At 45.1% G+C, this 19,968-nt stretch overlaps 2 protein-coding genes across 3 annotated transcripts in view; both read right to left on the reverse strand.

Annotated features, from left to right (window-relative positions):
* On the reverse strand, positions 1-5,869 carry SP5 (Sp5 transcription factor). Its single transcript, XM_040562187.1, is given in 4 exon segments — positions 1-817; positions 819-1,005; positions 1,008-1,143; positions 1,527-5,869. Coding segments are annotated over 4 exon segments (1,098 nt in total). The 5' UTR covers positions 1,578-5,869; the 3' UTR covers positions 1-93.
* Positions 5,870-8,304: 2,435 nt separating this feature from the next.
* Positions 8,305-19,968, reverse strand: part of MYO3B (myosin IIIB) — a 213,926-nt gene continuing 202,262 nt past the window's right edge. The window contains exons 39-41 of one of the 2 annotated variants that reach the window (XR_005821290.1): positions 16,679-16,795; positions 13,786-13,900; positions 8,305-11,380 (exon numbers count right to left, since the gene is read on the reverse strand). The gene's annotated coding sequence lies outside the window, so the exon portion shown is untranslated. Of the gene's footprint in view, positions 11,381-13,785; positions 13,901-14,439; positions 14,513-16,678; positions 16,796-19,968 lie in introns of those variants that run through there. The other variant, XR_005821291.1, reaches the window with a different exon arrangement.

Genomic DNA, 19,968 nt, shown 5'->3' on the forward strand with positions numbered 1-19,968 from the left:
CCGGGCTCCCGCTCGCCGGGCCCGCCACCAGTCCCGCCGCCGGCCGCCCCCTGCCCCGGCTCCCTGCCCCCGGGTCCCTGCCCCGCGCGGCGGTCACAGGTCGCGGCCGTCCTCCCGCTTGACACCGTCCGCCGCCGCCTTCAGCTTCTTGTTCTGGTGGGTCTTGATGTGCTTGGAGAGGTGGTCGCTCCGCATGAAGCGCTTCCCGCACTCGGGGCAGACGAAGCGCTTCTCGCCCGTGTGAGTCCGCAGGTGCCGCTGCAGCTCGTCGGAGCGGGTGAAGCGCTTCCCGCAGAGGATCCAGGTGCAGATGAAGGGCCGCTCGCCCGTGTGCCACCGCAGGTGAGCCCGCAGGTGCGAGGTCTTGCCGTACACCTTGCCGCAGCCCGGGATGTGGCAGATGTGCTGCTTCTTCTTGCCCGGCTCCGCCTCCGGGGCGCTGCCCGCGGCCGACTGGCAGTTGGGGCAGCGGCAGCGGCGGCACCTCCTGGCCGTGGCCGCCAGGGGAGACTTGGTCTGCAGCAGGGCGGCGATCTGCGTCTGGTACTGGGCGAAGTCCGAGTGGCCCAGCACCAGGCTCCGCGGCAGCGCGGCGGCGGCGGGGAAGCGGTGGCCGCAGCCGGCCGGGGCGCCGGGCTGCTGGATGCTCCACCAGGGGATGTCCTCGGGCGGCGGGTTGGGCGAGAGCTGCCGGCAGGGCTGCGCCGGCGGCAGCAGGTTGGAGTAGCCGGGCGGCAGGGCGGCCTGGGCAGCGTACGGGACGTAGGCGGGGGGGCAGCTGGCCGGCAGGGCGGCCATGGAGGAGGGCAGCATCTTGAGGGGAGAACTCGTAGGGGTAGGAGGGGTCCGCCGGGGGGGTGAGGGGCAGCTCGTGCGCCCCCCCGAAGGAGGGCTGCAGGTGGTTCTTCTGCGGGGTCAGCCCCAGGCTGGGGTGCGGCGGCGGCAGCCCCCCCGGGGAGTGCGCGGGCATCTCGCCGCTCCACGGGTGGAAGATCCTGGAGGGGATCCCAGCGTCGGGTCGTAGGAGACCTGCAGGAAATCCGAGGGCGGCGCGCCCGGCTGTCCGATCCGGCTACAGGTGGCGGCCAGAAGAGCCAGCGGCGAGTGCTTGGCCAAGTCCGGGGAGGCGCTGGGGGTGCGGTCCTGCGCGGAGCGGGAGGCAGGGGGTGAGAGGAGCGCGTTACTCGCCGCCGCCGGCCCCGCGGGAAACTTTCTGCGCCCCCGCCCGCCTGCGCGCTCCCGTGAAGCCCCGCCGCTCCCCGCACGGCAAACTTTCCGAAGGCACCGCACGCCGAGCCGCCGGGACCGGACCGGCTCCGGCACCGGCGCCCCCCGCCCCGGGGCCGCCCGCACCCCGCTCCCGCCCGCGGCCAGCGCCGCGGCCCCCGCGCCTGCCCCGGGGGCTGCCCCCACCCCGGGGCGCTGCCTGGGGCCGGCGCCGTGCTCCCCGCGGCCCTGCCCGCCGCCCCCGGCCCGCCCGGCCGAAGGAGCCCCGGGAGGGAGGCGCCCGGAGCGCGGGTACTGACCTGGAGGAAAGCCTGGAGGGAGTCGTTCCGGAGGACGGCCACCGCGGCCATGGCTACTGCGCCCGGGGCGAGGGGACGGCGCGGGGCACTGCCGAGGCATGGAGACGCCGCGGGGAAGGCGAGGACCTGCCCGCTTCGCTTCGCTTCCCCTCCGCTCCCGCTCCGCTCCCCTCGCCTCCGTGCCTGTGCCACCCCCCCGCGCCGCGCGATCTCCGCGGCCCGTCTGCCTGCACCAGGATCACCTCCAAGAATTTGATAAGGACTTTGCTGGGCCGCCAGCCAGTCAGAGGGAAGATTTATGGCTTTGAAGTTTGCCGCTACCCAATCATCAAAGAATAGCGGCTCTTTCAGAAGCGAAAGCAAATCCTTTGAATCCACAAAGCTCCTATGGTGTGTTTGTTGGTCTGGATAAAAGAACTGATTATTAGGGGGGATGGGAAGGGAGGAGATAAAGGCGGGACAAAATGAAGTAATCACTATGTGGGAAATGTATATACACAAATAATTGGATTTTCTTGATCAAAGGACCCTTACCGCCTGGAGACCCTCGCACTGGATGTGCAAGACACTGGATCCCCCCCCTCCCTCTTCGCGGTGATTTTTTTTTTTTTCTCCTAAGGATGTGTGGCAGAGCCCTAAAGTGGCGACGTGGCTTTGTTATCGCCCGAGAAATCTGCCTCCGGATTCCGCTGCCGGTGTTTGACGGCCGCAAGTAACAGCAGCGGCCCGGCGAGTTCACCTGACGGGGCCGCTGGGTCCCGCTGTAGAACTGCCCGGCAGCGGGCGGCAGCGGCTCCCCCCGCGCCCCGCGGCCGCAGGGACGTGTCCCCGCCGTGACTGCGCCGCGCCGAGCCCCCGCCGCGGCTCAGGTCCCCCCGCGCTCAGCCCGCGTTGCCGGGACCCCCCCGGCTGGCAGGGGGCCGCGGGGGAGCGCCGAGCCGGGGCTCGGCAAAAGGACGGCGGGGGGCGCATCGGCTGTGGGAACCGCGACGGACAGACAGACAGACAGACAGAGCGAGCGAGCGAGCAGCCAAGAAGCGGCGCGGAAAAGTTTCCTCTTCCCTAGCGGGTGGCACAGGCGCGATTCCCTTACACGAGGAGAGGCGGCCGGGTCGGCTGCTGCTGGCGGCGGGGCAGGGGGGCAGCAGGCGACACCCCCAGCCAGCCCCGGCCTGACCCCCCCTCCCCGCCCGGCCCCTGCCGCGAACCCCGCTGGGCTCCAGGGCCCCGCTCCGCCGCCTTTCGGGTCCCCACGCGATGTACCCGTGCGGGGGGACGGAGGGCGGCCCCCCGGCCATCCCCCCCCCGGCCCGGCCCCGCGCCCCGCTCCCCACCCGCTCCGCGGCCGTGGCGAAGGCGCGGGGCGGCCGGGCCGGGGGGGCCCTCGGAGCTGCGCGCCCAGGTAAGGCGATGCCGCCCGCGGCCGTCGGGTTCAATTGTATTCACACCGCCGCGGGAGTCCCGCTAAGCGCCAGCACGCAGAGATCGTTATCTGCCCTTCCTGTGGGAACAATCGCTGTCCGCTCAAAGACTTGCAAGAGGCGCAGGGCTGGCCTCAGAGCGCGCCCTTTGAAGGGATCACAGCGCCCGGTCCTCTCCACGGCTCCGCCTCGAGGCCCGGCGAGAAGCGAAAGCTCGGCCCGTGCGGCACGGCCCCGGCCCCGGCCCCAGCCCCGAGGCGGGCCGCCAGCCTCTTGGCCAGCACCGGCTAACACCCCGGGACCACGAAAAGGAAACGAAAGGAGCGTCAGGAGGTAGTGCAGGAGCCCCCCAGCCTTTAACCTACATTATTTCCCCAGATATCTCGGTTAACCAAAATGGTTTGCCATGTTACAAAAGAGTTAGTGGAAAGTTGGGCAAGTTTCTACACAGATGCCTTACTACGGATGCCATAAATCTGCATCCAAGAAAGTACATTACTTAAAAATCGAGAATAATTTCTCATTTCTGGAAGAAACCAATGGGCTGAATAATGAAACGTTGCAGTCATAATTTTCTGTACAAATAATTAGTGTTCAAACTCAGAGCATTTCAGTCTCTGAAATGTATTCTTAATGAAGTGACGTTCAGAGCTGTCATTAAAAATGCAGGGCTGGAAGATCAAAGTACAATATTTATTTTAGAAATTTGTTTCAGTTATCAGGAGATACAGGTATCAAGGCCAAATGTCAATTCAGTTACACAGAGCTCTATTTCTCCGAGAAAGGGGCTGCCTCTCCATCCCAGCGTAAGGCAGGGAGGCACCGGGCTGCGGAGCCAGGCTGTAGGGCTCCTGGGCAAGGGGCGGCTTGGAGAGGGCAGAGGGGGAGCCCCGCTTTGCCCCCAGGCAAAGGGGTGCCCGATGGCCTCCAGGCATCCCACAGAGCTGTGCCCCTGCCTCGCTCTGTCCCTGAGCCTCCCGCAGGCTGGGGGTCCAAGAGGCCTCGGTCCCCCTGTTCCGGCTCAGCTGCCCATGACAGGTGGCGGGGGGCCGATCCCCCTCACGGAAACAGCCCTGCAGCCATGGGGCCAGAGCGGCGCAGGCCACACTGGGTTAGACAGCAATGGGTGACTTAAACACAGTGGATAAAAAAAGTGAGGCAGGCGTCTTCAAAATCAGGCTTTATCAAATTCAGGAGTCCCAGTATGACTGACTGACCATGCGGGTCTCTTTGGAGCCTGGCTCGAATGCAGGTAGCACAGAAAGTGATACTTAGAACAACAGCTGCTGGGCTGCCAGGGCCCCCACATCTCTGCTGTGCCTCTGCCTCCTGGGCCCAGAGCATCCCACCCCTGGGCCTTCGCCTGCTCCTGGCCCAGAGCCTGCCCAGGGGATGGCTCCGCTGCCGCAGCCTCCTGCCAGCCGCAGCCTCCTGCCAGCAGCCCCCACTCCTCCCTGACACCTCCAGCCCCCCCCAGTCCCCTCCCATGGGCCCCTGGTCCCACAGCTTGGCCAGGGCAGAGCACAGCCACGAATGACCCTGGGGAGTCTGGATGGGCTCTGGCCACCTGCCTGCCCAGCTTGGGAATCCGGGGCTGCCTCAAACGAAACACTTGTTCTTTAGCAATTGTGACAAAGAATCAGAAACAAGAGCATTTTTAAGGGAACAGCTGCATTAACACTCAGCCAAGCCTCCCAGTCAAGTCTTCCATGAGAGCATGCAGGCTTTAAACCTGAACAGGCTTTAAATAAGCCTGCTCCAGAAGCCAGTGTCTGCACACCATCCCTCATTCAGACTGTGACTGTCTGGCTTAAAACTGTCCTAAAAGAAACCATCTATCCACAACAGCATGAAGTTTCACCAGAAGTCACGTAAATTAACCCATCTATGTAGCTCCAAGCATATATGGATATGTTGCCAAAAGATATGACTTACGTGCTGTTACTATTATTATTATTTACTTCAGCACGTTGTCATTTTTAGGCTAAGCGACACGATTGGCATAGCAGGAGGAGCCATCAGACCGTATGTTTACCATGCTAGTGTATATGGCCTGTTTACTGGCTTCATATTACCAACAACAGCTTTAACAAAATTATATCTCCTAAGTTTTAACAGTTTCATTTGAACCTCAGTAGGAGATGAAAATAAAAGAAAGATTAAAAACTGCTATGGCATCTCCTGTGTTTCTGTGCATGAACGAAAACCACAAAACCCTAGACACAATCAACACAAGCAGAGACATATTTAGGATTTAAAGACTTGCCTCAACATTTCCCAGTCTAGGTGTGGATTTCACAAAGATTAATAGAGGATTTCCCAAACCTCTGAAAGCTGAGCTACCCTCTAAGAGAAGTAGAACAAATTTTATGCATCACTACAGTTTTACTGCCCTGCTGTTAAAAGTTTAAATATCTTAATGCATTCATCTCCTGCTCCTTCCTTGGCTGGCCCTTAGTGACTCCTCCTCCTGCCTTAAGGAACATCAGTGAACATTTCTGGATATGAATCCTCCCCTTGCTGCCATACTTATAAGGGAGTCGGACCTCTTAACTATATCAATACTGCAAGTGTTATTATTGGCTCCAGTTGGAATGCCTGGGACACCTTTCAGTTCAAAATGATCATTTCCAACCCTCTGGAAATGCCTTTCTGCCTCTGGCATACACGGCTGCATTTTCTGCACCACACTCATAGCTAGATATGGACTTTTATAAAATGGAAAGCAAGCCAAGACTCTGGTGAGCAGCTGAAAAGGATCTGCTGTGTCCACCCTCCTTGTCCTCTCATTTTGGGAAACATTAGGTAAAAAAACCAAAGCCTGTGTATTTTTGGTCAAATGCATTTGTCTGGGGAAAACTGGATGGAAGCCTTTTATTTTATGAGTACAGATACGTATAGCCACTATTTTATTACACTGAGATTGCTCACTGTGCAATGAAAAGGTAATTAAACTTGTCTCTTTTTAACTACCAAGAGCGTACTGTCTAAACCCTGGGCCTCATTGTAATAATTTTAGTTACTTAGTATATTTATTGATGAATTAAACAGCTGCTTGTCTCTCTCTACTGTGTTAAACCATGAACAGCACAAAGTTTAGATGGAAAGTTCATTGTTCAGCCTACACTTTAGCACCTGGATGATCATATGGCTGCCACATTGTTATCAATTTGGCTGAACGGATTAATCCAGCGTTGTAAAAATACACCTGTACTTAATGAACTTGTGTTGTAATTTCAGAACATTTGGTTATAGAAAAGATAAGTATTTTCTAATGGCAATATTTTTCAACATTTCAAGAATCACTTCTGAAATAACCTATTCTTCAAGGACTACTGAACAAGAGTGTTCAACAGCTCCCTAATCTTTCTTACAAAGTGCAAGTGCTCTATACAAGTCTTCAACAACTCCACTTTAGCTGGGGAAAAGAATAAAAAAGAGAGGAGAAAAAAGCCTGGTACTGGGACTGTGAGAGTCAGACAGGGACACAGACATGGGCATGCTTCTGAGATTGAAGGTATGTTGGGAAAGAGGTACTGTCAAGGGAAATCACCTAAAGACCCTCTCTATAATGTTTTAAGGTATCTTATTCCAGTAATACATACATGTTAGTAAAAGGCAGTCAACGCTCCTCATGCCTATTAATTACAGCGTAGCTAAGTGCCCCCCAACAGGGGAAGAGTTTGTGAGAACAACCTAGAAAAGCCAAACTCCTGAAGTATTCCCAGTGCTGTTAGAGCCAGAGTCACTTCTGAAAGCAAAGGGAAGGCACCAAGCTTCCAGCACCTGCAGCCTGCAGGTAGCCAGCAGCCAGCATGTCCCAAACCCAGCCACCAACACGTGCTGGGGCTCAGGAGGCAGCACCACAGCCATCAAGTGGCCTCCACATGCAGTCAGGTGGCACTGATCATAATACAAAGATGTAGGCAATTGCTGCCATTTGGCTTGCCAGAAAGAGCAGGATTTAAAACCCCACTAACCCCACTAGTCTCTGGGCTGCCACAACAGGCCAGGATCCAAGGAAGTCTGACAAAAGCTTCAGTTAGAAAGCTGAAATAACTTCTGTCTCTTAGCTGGGACATAAAGACTTTATTAAAAATAAAAATAACCTGCTCTGGCGACTGACAGAAAGGTCTTTTCAGAAACGCAGTGCATGGTTGTTTCTGTCACTTCATACTTTGATGCTTTAGTGATGCAGGGTAATACTTATGTAACAGTATATATATCATCATATATATCATCATGATATGACCTATTCAAATTTAAATTAACAAATAAATAAACAAAATATATCATAGTAAAATGATTCCAAATGTATACAACATTTGTATTATGCTTTCCATCCTCACAGAGCTATACAAATACAAAGTCATTCTCACCATAGTCTCACGCAGCAGGGACAGCTTCCATCCCCGTCTTTACGAAGGCAACATCCGTGGCCATGCACACAACTGCTCCAGGCTTGGGAAAGCAGAGTCCCTTGCCTCACTCTTCCATGGAGATTACCAGACTGCTTTTTACCAAACACTTAAACAAATCACTCCAGCTCTGCTCAAAACTCAGAACCACAAAGCGAAGCAGCAACAACGAGGGAGCACTGGCCGAGGCACATCCCTCCTGCTGGCTGGCTAGTCATGCCAAACCAAAGCAAAACAATCCTAATCTGGGAATAATCACATTCACTTCACTCTCAATAAGCCCCTCTCACTCAGGGCCAAACAGCTTGACCAGCTGTTTGAGCACCCAGGACAAGACGAGGAAAAAGGATGTTCCTCTCAAAGACAAGGCTGTCAGCACGGCCAGGACTGCTGGTCCAGTCTAATGAATGGCAACATTTTTCTCATGCTTCTAAAAGCTCTGAGGTGCAGGGCAAGAAGAAATTACTTTCAAAGTGGTATGCCACCAGGCTTGTCTCCAGCAGTAAATCTCACATCCCTGTTTTCATACTCCCATGCAGGAAGCCCCCCATACTCCAGTGTATTGAGCAGTAGTGTCCCACTATTATCAGGAGAGACAGGTCTGTGGTGAAGGACAGTTAATGCAGTAAAATGGGAATGCATTCTTAATCTAAATTACATATTTCTTAGTCTAAATTACCTACTTCTTACGCTGGGAAATGAGACAGAGAGAGACTATGGTGCTGCACTGCTGGGACTCCAATACCAAATGGTACAGCTCCTCACACAAGCCACTTTTAAACCAAGTAATGGATTCAGGAGAAACCGATGAGTGACCATCACTGACTGCTTCTCAGGAGGCCACAGGAAACCAAAAGGGACCATTTTCCACATTTTTCATCTTAAAATAAGAAGTCTGGAGGAAAAAAAACCCACAAGTGCACTTTCTTCAGGTCTCATCAGATTAACATTATAAAATGCTGTGATCCTCATCAATTGCACCAGAGTACGGGGTTGAACAATCACGTTCTTCTCCTGTCAAAATTGTTACAGAAGTTAGTAGAATAGCTGCCCATAAAAACTGAACCGGGCTCCTGATTTGCTACATTTTTCACTTCCACTGCTACACACACAAAGTATACTTGGCACCGGAGTGATTCAGAAAGAAGCTATTCTACAGTGCCAATGATTCTCTTTAATGAGATATAGCTATCAGTTGATTTATGAATTCTCCTGCCTGTTCTCATTTACTTGGCTCTAAATTAAGGATAAGATCATTTGCATTCTAGAAGTTAAACAGTGTTATAAGAGAACAGGAGTAATCAAATCCCTCTTAAATCAAGATTTAGAAATACACACGGAGAGGTTAGAAGTAGTTCTCCCCAACCTCCCTGAAAAGATAAAAATAGTTCTAGCAATATGCATAGCCTTATCCATTAAACTCTCCAGCAAAGGCTCAAGAAAAAGCATTGCATTTCCCAATTTTATCTAGTTTTCCATATTAGTATAGCATTACCTTATCTCAGGAATTTAATGTAAAGAGACAAAAGGAACCTTCTGCCTCAGCTTTCTGATACCCGATGACCTCCTCCTGGAGATTCTACGCTCTCTGTTAATTTAGATACCATATGCCTCATTGGTCATCAATTCAGTTGCTGCTCTCTATTTTATAGCCCTCGCAGGGATTTTGATCACATTGTCTATAAAACTAATCACTTCCTCTGTTTACTGTTGCTCCACCAGTCAGGCACGCCTCAGCTGATCAGTATTTTCTTATCCTTACTTACAAATAGCATGATTTTGTTACCTTTGTTCTTTCCTTTGGTATATGCTTCACTACTGTTTATTTGCTACTTGCACTGCTTTAAGTAAAGCATCAAAAACTGGAAAGCACTTGAGGAGGGATGCAGGAAACAGAAACACAGCTACACAGACCCTGAATCAACACTGATGCATGGAGCCAGGAGGTAGCAGCCTGGAGACCAGGACTTTCTTGTTACATTACAGCCCAACTTTATCTGCTGACATTCCTGCAGCCCCTTGGTTGGCCAGGGTCTCAGCTCTTGTTTGTGTGTGTTACAGGGTGGGTATGTTTGATCTCCTTCTCCTGTGCAAGCCAGCACTTTGGGAGGGGGCAGAGGCAAAAGGCTATCACTTTAGGTGGGGAGGCAGAAAAAGTAACCTCAGAGCATGCACCACTTCAGTGCTGAGGCTGGAAGAAGCTACAAGGAGCATGGCCTCATGTATGCTGATGCTGGGGTCACTGCTAATGAGAATACCAAGACGAATGACTGGAATGCTCTGAATGATAGATTGAAGCTGTTTTCATCTCTGTGGGGTGTTCTTTTTGGCTAAAATAACATTTCACTCAGAAGTCCCTACAAAGGCATATACAGCTTCTTACACTTAACCCATTTACGCATACTCAACAGATAGGGGATGGAACAATAGATAAGGGGTGGGAACTTGTCTCCACTTTCCTGTTCTCACCTGCCACCAGCCAGTAGCACAAGTATTTTTCATAGCCACCTTTCTTCATCTTTGTGTAAGTCAGCCAAGCTTACCAGGGACAGGGTATGTCACCCAGGTGTGTTGTGGGGACAGGGAGGAGTATGAAAGTAATGGGCACAATTCAGGACATTTTTCTGTATCACAGGAGTGCAGCTGGGGAGGTGGGGGAAAATATGGCAATTGGATCAGTGACCAAATCTTGGTACAGACCTGAGTAAGAGGGTCAAATTGTGCAGCAAGCGTATTGGGAGGAGCTTTAGTCAGTGTGTCGGTGGTACTTGTCACTGCAGTCCTAAGCACATTTATCTTCACAACTCCTCTATAAAGCAGTAGAACGCTGTTATTCTGTTCCTACTAAAGGAAACAACAGGAGACAACACCCCTTGTCCCACACCACATACTGATCTTACTGAAGAGCAAAGAGTTGAACTGAGTAGCCCAACTGAGAAGCAGAGGCACATATCGTGGGACCATATTATTAAGATGTCCCACATCATTCCCTTGCAAAATCCACACTCTTTCATAAATCCCTTCCATCCCACAATTTCATGTCAGTCTCTCCTACACTTGTACACTCTCCCAGCAACTTGGAATTATAAGCAGATATCAATCTTTCTGTGGGAAAGATAGCTGAGGAGTAGAGACCAGATAAGAAACACGCAGCCTATGCAAGCACAGTGATAAGCCAACATGCCCACAACATATATATTTCTAATGTGCCTAGGGACAGTGTTTAGAGCAGATGGTAACTGAAAAACAGAGCCTAAAACCTTTGCTTTATGAAGATAAAACACATATTATGTGGGCTGTACTGAACAGACAAGTGTGCCTCCACAGTTCTAAACACTGAACATACTGAGCAGAAACAACCAGATACTTGCTAAACTTTTACAGCCTATCCTTCTCTGCTTTGGCAAATATTTCATCTTCACTTCAGGATTCTGTCCAAGGCTCTAGTTCACTTGCCAGTCATCAAAATACCACTTTAGAGGTGAAAAGCTGTGCTGAAGAAAGACCTTAAGATTTACTACCGATACAACCCCTGAATTCAGGAATGCTACCATCCATATTTCCTTGAGCACACATATGTGGCAGGAGTCAGAAGAGCTAATTTTCCTCCACCCTCCCTGTACCATAGCTTTCTTCTCACCTTAGTCAGTGTTCCACCAACCTTTCCCAGTGAATCCTTCTACTCCCATGTATGATGAAACAGTGAATGTAGCTCTACAGCACGTGGATATCTCCAGCACCTACTGCGGTTGCAGCATTGTGTGTAACAAATTTCAGATTTTGATTTTAAAAAGTGAATAGTTTTGTGGCCATCACTTTGTTTGCTAGCTATCAAGAATCTGATGCTCTACAAATACATAAGGGACCACCAGACAACCATATTTTCTACATCAGTCGAGTTTTGAGATACTTAGTTTTTTCCCTTACCAGCTCCTTGTTGATCTGTGTTTGGTTGATTCCCTCAGTCTTACAGGCATTATTTAGGACATAGCTGGCATGCTCACATCATGGAAGTCTGGAGAGTTCAAAAGAGCAATAAAGTTTGGGTGCTTTTCGTTCTGGCTACTCAGAACAACTAAGAGGATACAGAAAATGTTTTCTATTATCCCTTGTTCAACAGTCTTCCCGCATGTCTTAAATTTCAGTCCAGGTTTTGTTGCTATCATTTACAGCTATACATTAATATACAGGGAGCTAAATGAAGACTCACAGGATATTGAGAAGAAGCTTGTCATGCTACCTCTGTGTACATGTGCTATTGTTAAACACAATTTTGCAGCTACTGATAAATTATTTTGTCAAAACCACAAACACTGTGATTTTAATGAAAGTACCCAGATTAAGTCTGGCTGAGCAGACAGATTACATATTTAATTGTAAATGGGCTATGAACATCTGAGATCTTTACATATGGAGGAAATAATAGTATCTATATTTAGATATTTGAGTGAAGCTTGGGTTCTTACAGGATTGAGCTTGAAAAATCAAAGTGATACATTTTGATCTCTTGGTATTTGTCTGGTATCTCTTGATCAGTTTAATTTGAAGGTGAAAACATAAATATATGTTAAGAGATATGCATCTCTGTGCAATTTGGCTGAAAAAGCAAATCATTTCTTGCAACATAATGAAGCCATGAAACCAAGGGGAAAATGAGTTCTTTTTAGACTGTATCATTCACACAGCAGAAAACAATCCTCCTCAGAGGAAGGCTCACAACTATATTTGCCACAATATGTTTATAAATACGAAGGATAAATCACAAAGCTATTTACATCAAGCCATCTAACAGCATATTCATGGTGGTATGTTGGAGATGTATTTGCTAATTAATATACTATTTATCACCTACCTATGATTTTTATCACCTACCCAGTAGGCTATCTATCTCTCTGGTGTTGCAACTACTAAGTTTCTAGCATACTGAACAATTAGTATTTTTGAAAATTAAATAACACCAGAAACATCTCTTCCTATTCTTCTCATGTTGGTATTTTCTGTAAACTCAAACTGACTTATGACAGAAAGATTCTTTCCAAAGCTTACGGTAGATTTATAAAAGACAATGGTTTTAATGGTTTTAAAACCTGATTCCTTGCAGTACTGCAGGCTTAGGGAAAAAAAAAAAAAGTTCTACTCTGAACCATCAAAAAGTGAAGATTTTCTGTCATTTTAGAAAGAGGAACCAGATCCCAAGACACTGAGTTTTAATGTCATGGTGATCTTCTATTGTTGAAAAGCTAATATTTGGAATACCTAGGAGTTTTATATCTGATTTTATTTGTCTTTGGTTATGGAATTCCAATCACTGGTCCATTTGTCATTTTGTATTCTAAAGCCACTTATGTGGATTCACAGTAACAACACCACTAGCCTTCTCAAGAAGCTGCAACGCACCTCAAAGTGTTCTACCATAGGTATTTAATGCATTTTAAGAGTCTCTGAAAGATCTTTTGAGGCTTTATCATAGCCCATAATAAGGATAATCTTCAAAATTTACTCAAGGTTGCCTCTTCCTTGAAACCTAATGGTTCCTTTTATTTATTTTTTTCCTCCTTCTCTCAGATACTTTCCTCTCTTTTCTTCTAAGCCTCTCACACTGTAGTTTTCTACTTCATTGTTACTGAGTCCGTTATGTTTTTCCTTCATCAGAAATCATTAATATTTCTCTGTTCATGTCCATCCTTTAAAATTCTTCCAAGTGTCACCAGAAATTGGATGCAACAGAGATTAGCACTGTAGGAAGCATCAGGGTGAAACATGAGGGCTTTGCCCTCAGAAATAACAAATTATGTGCTCTCTGTTAGGTCTGTGCAGCAGTTGGAAGAAGCAGTGAAACCGGCATCTTGTCACTGTGCTGTGGCAGAGACAATGAAGAATCCACCTCTAATTCTTTTTGACACAAAAGAAGACATGAGAGAGAAACATCTTGACCACCTTGATCTTCAGTTCCCTCTTCCTATGAAAGCAGGATGACTATGATGTTTCCTGCATGTTGTAGCTGAAGAGAATAAAGTATAGGGGTATGTGAAATACTGAGTATTCCCAAGAAAATATCTAATAGTGCTCAAAGAGCTGTCTATAGCTCAAAAATACCTTAGAGGAAGGAAAAGTAGCCTTTAACATAGTCAAATCAATACCTGTCATAAACACTCACTTCCTTTGAAAGTTTCTATCACTGTACTTTTAGCTGGTCAGCAACATTTCCAAGTACTAAGTGTATTTTTCTTATTATCAAAGCAAAGAAATATTTATATCCTCAGGACTTCCATTTGCAAATTAAAAAAAAACATTTTAAAAATGTAAACTATAAATGAACCAGTGACTGGAATTTCTTTCTGAAAACACTGTGTGGAGTTACTACCAAGTTTCTAATAGAGATTTTTAATTTACTTACAGCTAATCATGGGTACACTCCACCTTCTTCGGATTTTCTGTTGCAAAAGGAGTCCAAGGTGTCTGTCCCTTTTGCACTTTGCCTCCTATTTTCTTCATAATTTGCAGGTACACTCTAAAAATCATTGGGAATTTCCAGCTTAAGTGAAAAAAATATGCAGAAGATCTAAGTTCAACAAAGGTGGCTGTTTCTAACAATCTATAGCAAACACAAACAACACAGCTGTCAGCTGAATGTTACAAATGGGGCCCCATAAACAGAGCTTAACAATTTTGTTTAAGATCACAAGTTCCCAACCAACACTTGAGCCACAGAAGAATGTCCATTAGCTGCTATAAAAGCAAAATTGGTAGGGCTTTGTGATTCAGTGGAGAGCCCGAAAGTCACACACAAGCAGACAAACACCAATACACTGGAGAGTAGTATAAATTCTTTGATTTGAATAATTCCCACTCTTTCTCTCCCTCTTACTAGTAGGAAATCATGTTTCATTTCAGTTAAAACGTTTTTCTGCTCTACATTTAATCATGTTCACATTTTTTTTCAGGCTTAGCTCCCACAAGTCTCCTTACATAGCATCCAGTATGATTTCCAGTATGATTTTATATCACAAAGGAAAAAAAAAAACAACAAAAAAAAACCAACAAAAACTGTAGCTAGGGCTGTTTTGTCCTCCTGTTGTTTTCTTTAATCTTTTGGTCCAATGTATGGAAAGAGCTAACATTTCTGGGCTATCTTAACCACAGTGATCTGGGAGCAAAGTAAATGAGATTTAGTAGATATGTTTCTGTTGTCATTATTAAACTTCATATGCTTTGCTATGTAGGCAACGTGTTTTATTCCTCTTAACTTGAAAGAGGTTTCTGTCTTATTGTTGCAATTTATTAAGGGCAAACAATCTAGGCTTATAATAGGCCTGTAGGCAGAACAAAGCCCTTGTCAAATGGAAGGTTGGCTGCTCAGCTGGGTAGCATGTAAATGTGCAAAAAGAACTGTTCTGTTCAAAGACACTAGACATGCTTTTTAAATAAAACATCTTATATAATGAGAGTTGCCATTTATTTAAGGTGTTATGTTGGAAATTATAATTAAAAAATAATAATTTAACTGAAGAAACAGAGTTGCAGTGTATTTTTTTTTGTAAACCGTCATAATAAGCAACCCCCCACATATTACTAAGGTTGTTAGAGCCTGAATGTTATATGCTTCTAAAATGGCAGTTTATTTTCATTTTATATCACTGTGTTATGCAAGTCAGAATAAGTTCACTGCTTGCTGTATTCACCTGGGCAGACAGTGTAAACTTTATCTTACCCTCAACATACATTTGGGTTTGTTTTTTTATACAAGACATCACTCTGGCTGTTACTTTGACATGGTATCACATCTCAAAAAGTAAGACAGTTTCTCATTCTACAGCTCATTTAAAATTTCTCATTATGTGCCTCCTTTGCAAGAGCTGAAATTAAAATGACAGATAAAGATAACAACATAATAGGCGTTTTTTCATGCACTGGTCCACTTGGGCACAGACAGTTCTTTTTTCCTCTTCTGTTGAAATGGATAATCAGGACAGTATCATCAATTAGATTTTTCACTTTAACTTTTCATAATGTTTCCAGACTTCACTATTTGGCAAAGACAATTGGGACAGATTTCTTTATTTTTTCCTCTGGCCTAAAACTCAAAACCCCCCACTTCCCAAACTGTTACCACCGAAGAGTTTATTAAATGGCTGAAAAAGACAGCTGGTCCCACCATCTGTTAAAAATTTTCAGGGGCCAAATGAAACAGGTTACACCTTTAGCCATGCCAAGTCTTCCAATACCCCCCTCCCTCTCACAGCCTGTGGAGGGCTAATCTGAATTTCACGCTCTGATTTTGCTATTGCTAATGTCTGAGCTTCTTATGTGTGCTTCTTGTAGTTGCTTATATTAGTTCTCTAGCAGTAACAAAAGCTGCCCTCTCCTTTCAACCTAGCTCATTTGCAATCAACGGAATCCTGGGTCTATAGTCTCCTTTACAATAAGATACTGTACCTTGAAGGAAACCCACAGAGAACCTAATATCTGACTTTTTGGAGCAGCAGAGAAAACCAGGGGTACATTTCTGTTGTTTTGCAGCCACTTTTCTATAGATGCTAATGGAAGTAATTCAGACATGCCAACAAAGACAGAATCTGCAACACACTGCAGGTGTGAGGGGGCTGAAACAAAAGGGATGCTAACCCTAATGGTATTTCTTGTCATTAACAATTCTTTGATGTTCATACTCGAGGCTCTCTTTTATCTTCTAGTTTTTCAGCCATCTTTGTTAACATGCAGTGCAACGAAATCTTATTTTTTTCCCTAACCTTTAAAGACATCTGCAAAATGTTTATGCTAAGTTAGTTTCCATAGCATCTTTCTGTAACACACGTTGAAGTAAAATGAGATAAAGCTTGCAAGGTTATTATTAAAACATCAGTAAGTTCCTACCATTAAGTGAAAGGAGCAGATCAATAAAAAGAAGCTCTTAATGTTACTTTAATAAGGACGAGTTTCTTGTAACAGGACTGGGGATTAACTTCAGTGTAACAGAAGTGTTGTTTATAATATAGCAGCTCTGTTGATAAGAACCAGTTGGTTTTACTTGTACTCATTAAAAAAAAATTCAATTGTAAGAGATCAGTAATTTCCTATACTAAAGAGCTTTTCACAATATAATATATTTAAGGGCATTTTAATTTTCCAGAAGGGATTTTTCTACCACTAAGTGGGCAATGGCATTCAGTCAAGGCACTGTAGGTGGAGTTTTTCCATATCCATCTGTCTTTCCATGACTTACAGATGGAAAAACGCTGTGTCTTTTAAAATGTTCAACTCAGTAGGATGACAGTAAAATGAAATGAACAATCAAAGCACAGAAGATGCCAACCTGAACTACTGCACAGCACTACCAGCAGACCCAGTGTTTTGCACTCGTCCCATCGGTCATGTCCTGTTAGATCACATCCCATTTTATCACAGTCTGTTGCATTATTGTTGCTGCATGCTGGAATGTTAAATGAGCAACATAATCAATCAATACCAATTTCCAATTGGAATTCAGCTGTAAATCTGCATTGAGTTCAAAACGCTGGAGACTAACACAAATTATCAAAAGATACAGGTTTATGAAGCCTTTCATTTTGTTTTTCCTTCAAAACTTTATTTTTAACAGATCCATTTTATCAAATAAATTGTCTCTGCCTGCATTAAATACAGGACTTACCTTGAATTTAGATGTAAACTTCCATCACACTAATCCTATGTATGAAGAATACAAAGAACAGTGGTTAGATTTGTTATTTTTCTTTTACAGCTTACTTTCATCTTGAAGCATAAAGACAAACTAGGGACAGCGTACTTAATATACTGTCTTGTCCCAAGTTTCAGCTGTATGGATTGACAGATTTAGCTGCCTCTCTTTTTTCACCTACAGTATTCAGCTGTCTTAGAAACGCATATGGGACTTGGGGATCTTAGATTATTGTCAATTTTCTCAAATTAGTAGATTATTTGTAATTATGTTTCTTGTGGCAATGCTGAGCAGTGATCATTCCTGTGGTGGCAGAAATTGCAAAATCAAGTTTCTGTTTCAAAGATTTTGTGACCTCAGTACAAGCCGTTCTGTCAGAGAAGCCTATAGACAATCTAACACAGTTAATGCAGCTGGAGAATTTGTTGCTTGTAACAGGAACTAGAAGTAAGAACAAAAATTACTGAATAAACTATCAGACAATTTTGTGAAAACACTTTTTCTACATTTCTCTCCCCTTGCTAAGGGCTCCAATGTAGCAAATCCATACTGTCACCTCCCAGTCATACAACAATGCCATACTTCAGCACTGAGCTTTCCATGGGTCACTTCCACCAGAATCACAAGACCCTGTTACTCTCTTCCTGGCCTCAGCCATCCCCACCAGCACATCTCACATCACAATGTCCCAGCTCTGCTGCTGCAGTTTTAGACAGGCCTTCATCAGAGGCTTGCCATAGTCAGTATCATGATAATTTTGGGACACAGCCCACTCATGCCTTCCTCCCTCTCTCCCTCCTTCTTTTCCTCCCTCTTTCCCTCCCTCCCAGCACTGTACTCCAGCCCAGTGGACTGCCTCCAGCCTATGTTGCGGCCATATTAGTTTCACTGAAAGATCAAGATGAGAGTTTCAAGTCTAATTTTCACTGAAGATGGGTCAGAAATTGGTACTTTGGCCTTTTGCAGAAGAATGCAAATATGTTGCTCCACCTACTTACCATTTCCATGTGCCAATGATCTTATAAAATGGTATTTAAATTATGGAAAAATAATCTCTCTCTGCAACTTAGTTAAAAAAAAATACACAATAGGCCTTCCAAGCAAAAGCCAGGAATTTAATCAATTACTGGCTTGATCAATAATATGTAATCTGGTTTCTGGAATCATAACTCTAAGATGTGTTTTTCTCTTATCTGTTCCTATGTCCTCTAACATCACAGCACAGGAGTACTACAATAAACACTCCCCTGTAACACAATGAATATATTTACTGTTCTGATTCTGGATTTATACATTTAATAAAATAATTTCCAATAATTCCTGAGAAATCCATTAAGATGAATCATGGCATCAGCCTGTGTTTGAAGATACAGTGTGCTATTATTTTGAATTGTTGGCCTCCTCCCTTACCAGTTCCAGTGCCCAGCACAAAGGAGACATGAAGTCTCTCACCGACTTCTGTAACCTCTAGCTCTGGCCTAGAGGACTGCTCACAGGCCTTGGGTTTTCATAGCGTCCTGTGCTACTTCCATTACTCTGGGAATCCTGCTCTGTGGTCAAGCAGGAACATTTTCTGTTAACAAGCACTCTGCTACAACTCCTCCTGGGGTGAACTGTCTTAAAGAAAACGCACGCTAACAAAATATATTTCTAACGCTAACAATAAAATTGACATTTTTAATATTTTGTTGTCAGAGGTAAAAGTAGAATGGATAAGCTTATTACACGCCATGTCTTGTGCATATAACAGTAGTAAAACTACTTAGCTGTTTCCGATATAGGATAACACTTTTGTGCCTTACGGCCTTATTGTTAATCATATGCACTCTTATGTATTTGGTTAACCTGAAGATACTAAGTTCTAAAACATGAGATTTGATCATCTGTCCTTATACACCTAAAATCAAGCAAAGATCAATGAATTCTAAAATGAGACCATTGTATATTAATACTGCAGGAATTAGGCATACATGTGCTGCACTATCAGAGACAACCACATGATTACAAATATGAAACTCGCACTGTTTTCCTACTGTTTATTTAGTTCAATATTGAATAAGACTACTAGACCTAAAACCACTACATATCTTCTATTTTTAATATATTTTTAATTTTTAATATCATCTATATTTAAAACCACGTCTGTTTTTCATGATGATATAAGATATAAATAAAAAAGTATTCCTTCATTATAAAGGATGTTGGTTATACCAATGAGGGTTAGAGATTATCCAGTCAAGACTACTGTTCAATAAAGTATAGCAAAAATTGAAGATATCTACATATAGAAAACAGCAACACTATGAGATTCCTTACAGATTTTTATAGTCTGCAACTATTTAAATTGAATGAAAAGTGCACTGGAGGTATGTAGAAAGTAGCATAAAGAAAGCAAATTGGTAGCTCATTTTTACACTCTGACAACACATTGGAAGGTGTCTGATTCAATGAGAAAGGACCATGTTTAAATACATTCATTTTCTTTTAAACTGAAACAAAAAATCCATGTTGTGTTTTGTACATGTATATGCCATGTATAGCTCTTACCACTAAAATGTATCAGGAGTTAGAAATTTAGTGGAATTAAAATACAGTGATACAATTGCTTGGAAGAGTAAATATTCACAATTATGCAAAATATCATATAAGTATATATTTATAAAAGTATGATGCTTATATTAGCAACTACACTAAATGGCACAAGATAATCAGTATTTGCGCAGTATTAGGAAGAAATTTTCCTTCTAGGAAGATGGCTTTGTAAATGTCCAGGGTTGGTTATTTTCTGTACCTACCACTGAAAAATTTGGTTCTGATCATTGCCACAAAAAGGAAACTGAGCTTTTGGTCTGACTGGACTTAACAAAGTCTTCAGTTTTACATTACATAGAGTTATATTTTATAAACTTCTAAGTAACAACTCCTTG

The sequence above is a fragment of the Cygnus olor genome, chromosome 6, assembly GCF_009769625.2.
Source record: "Cygnus olor isolate bCygOlo1 chromosome 6, bCygOlo1.pri.v2, whole genome shotgun sequence".
Taxonomy (NCBI): domain Eukaryota; kingdom Metazoa; phylum Chordata; class Aves; order Anseriformes; family Anatidae; genus Cygnus; species Cygnus olor.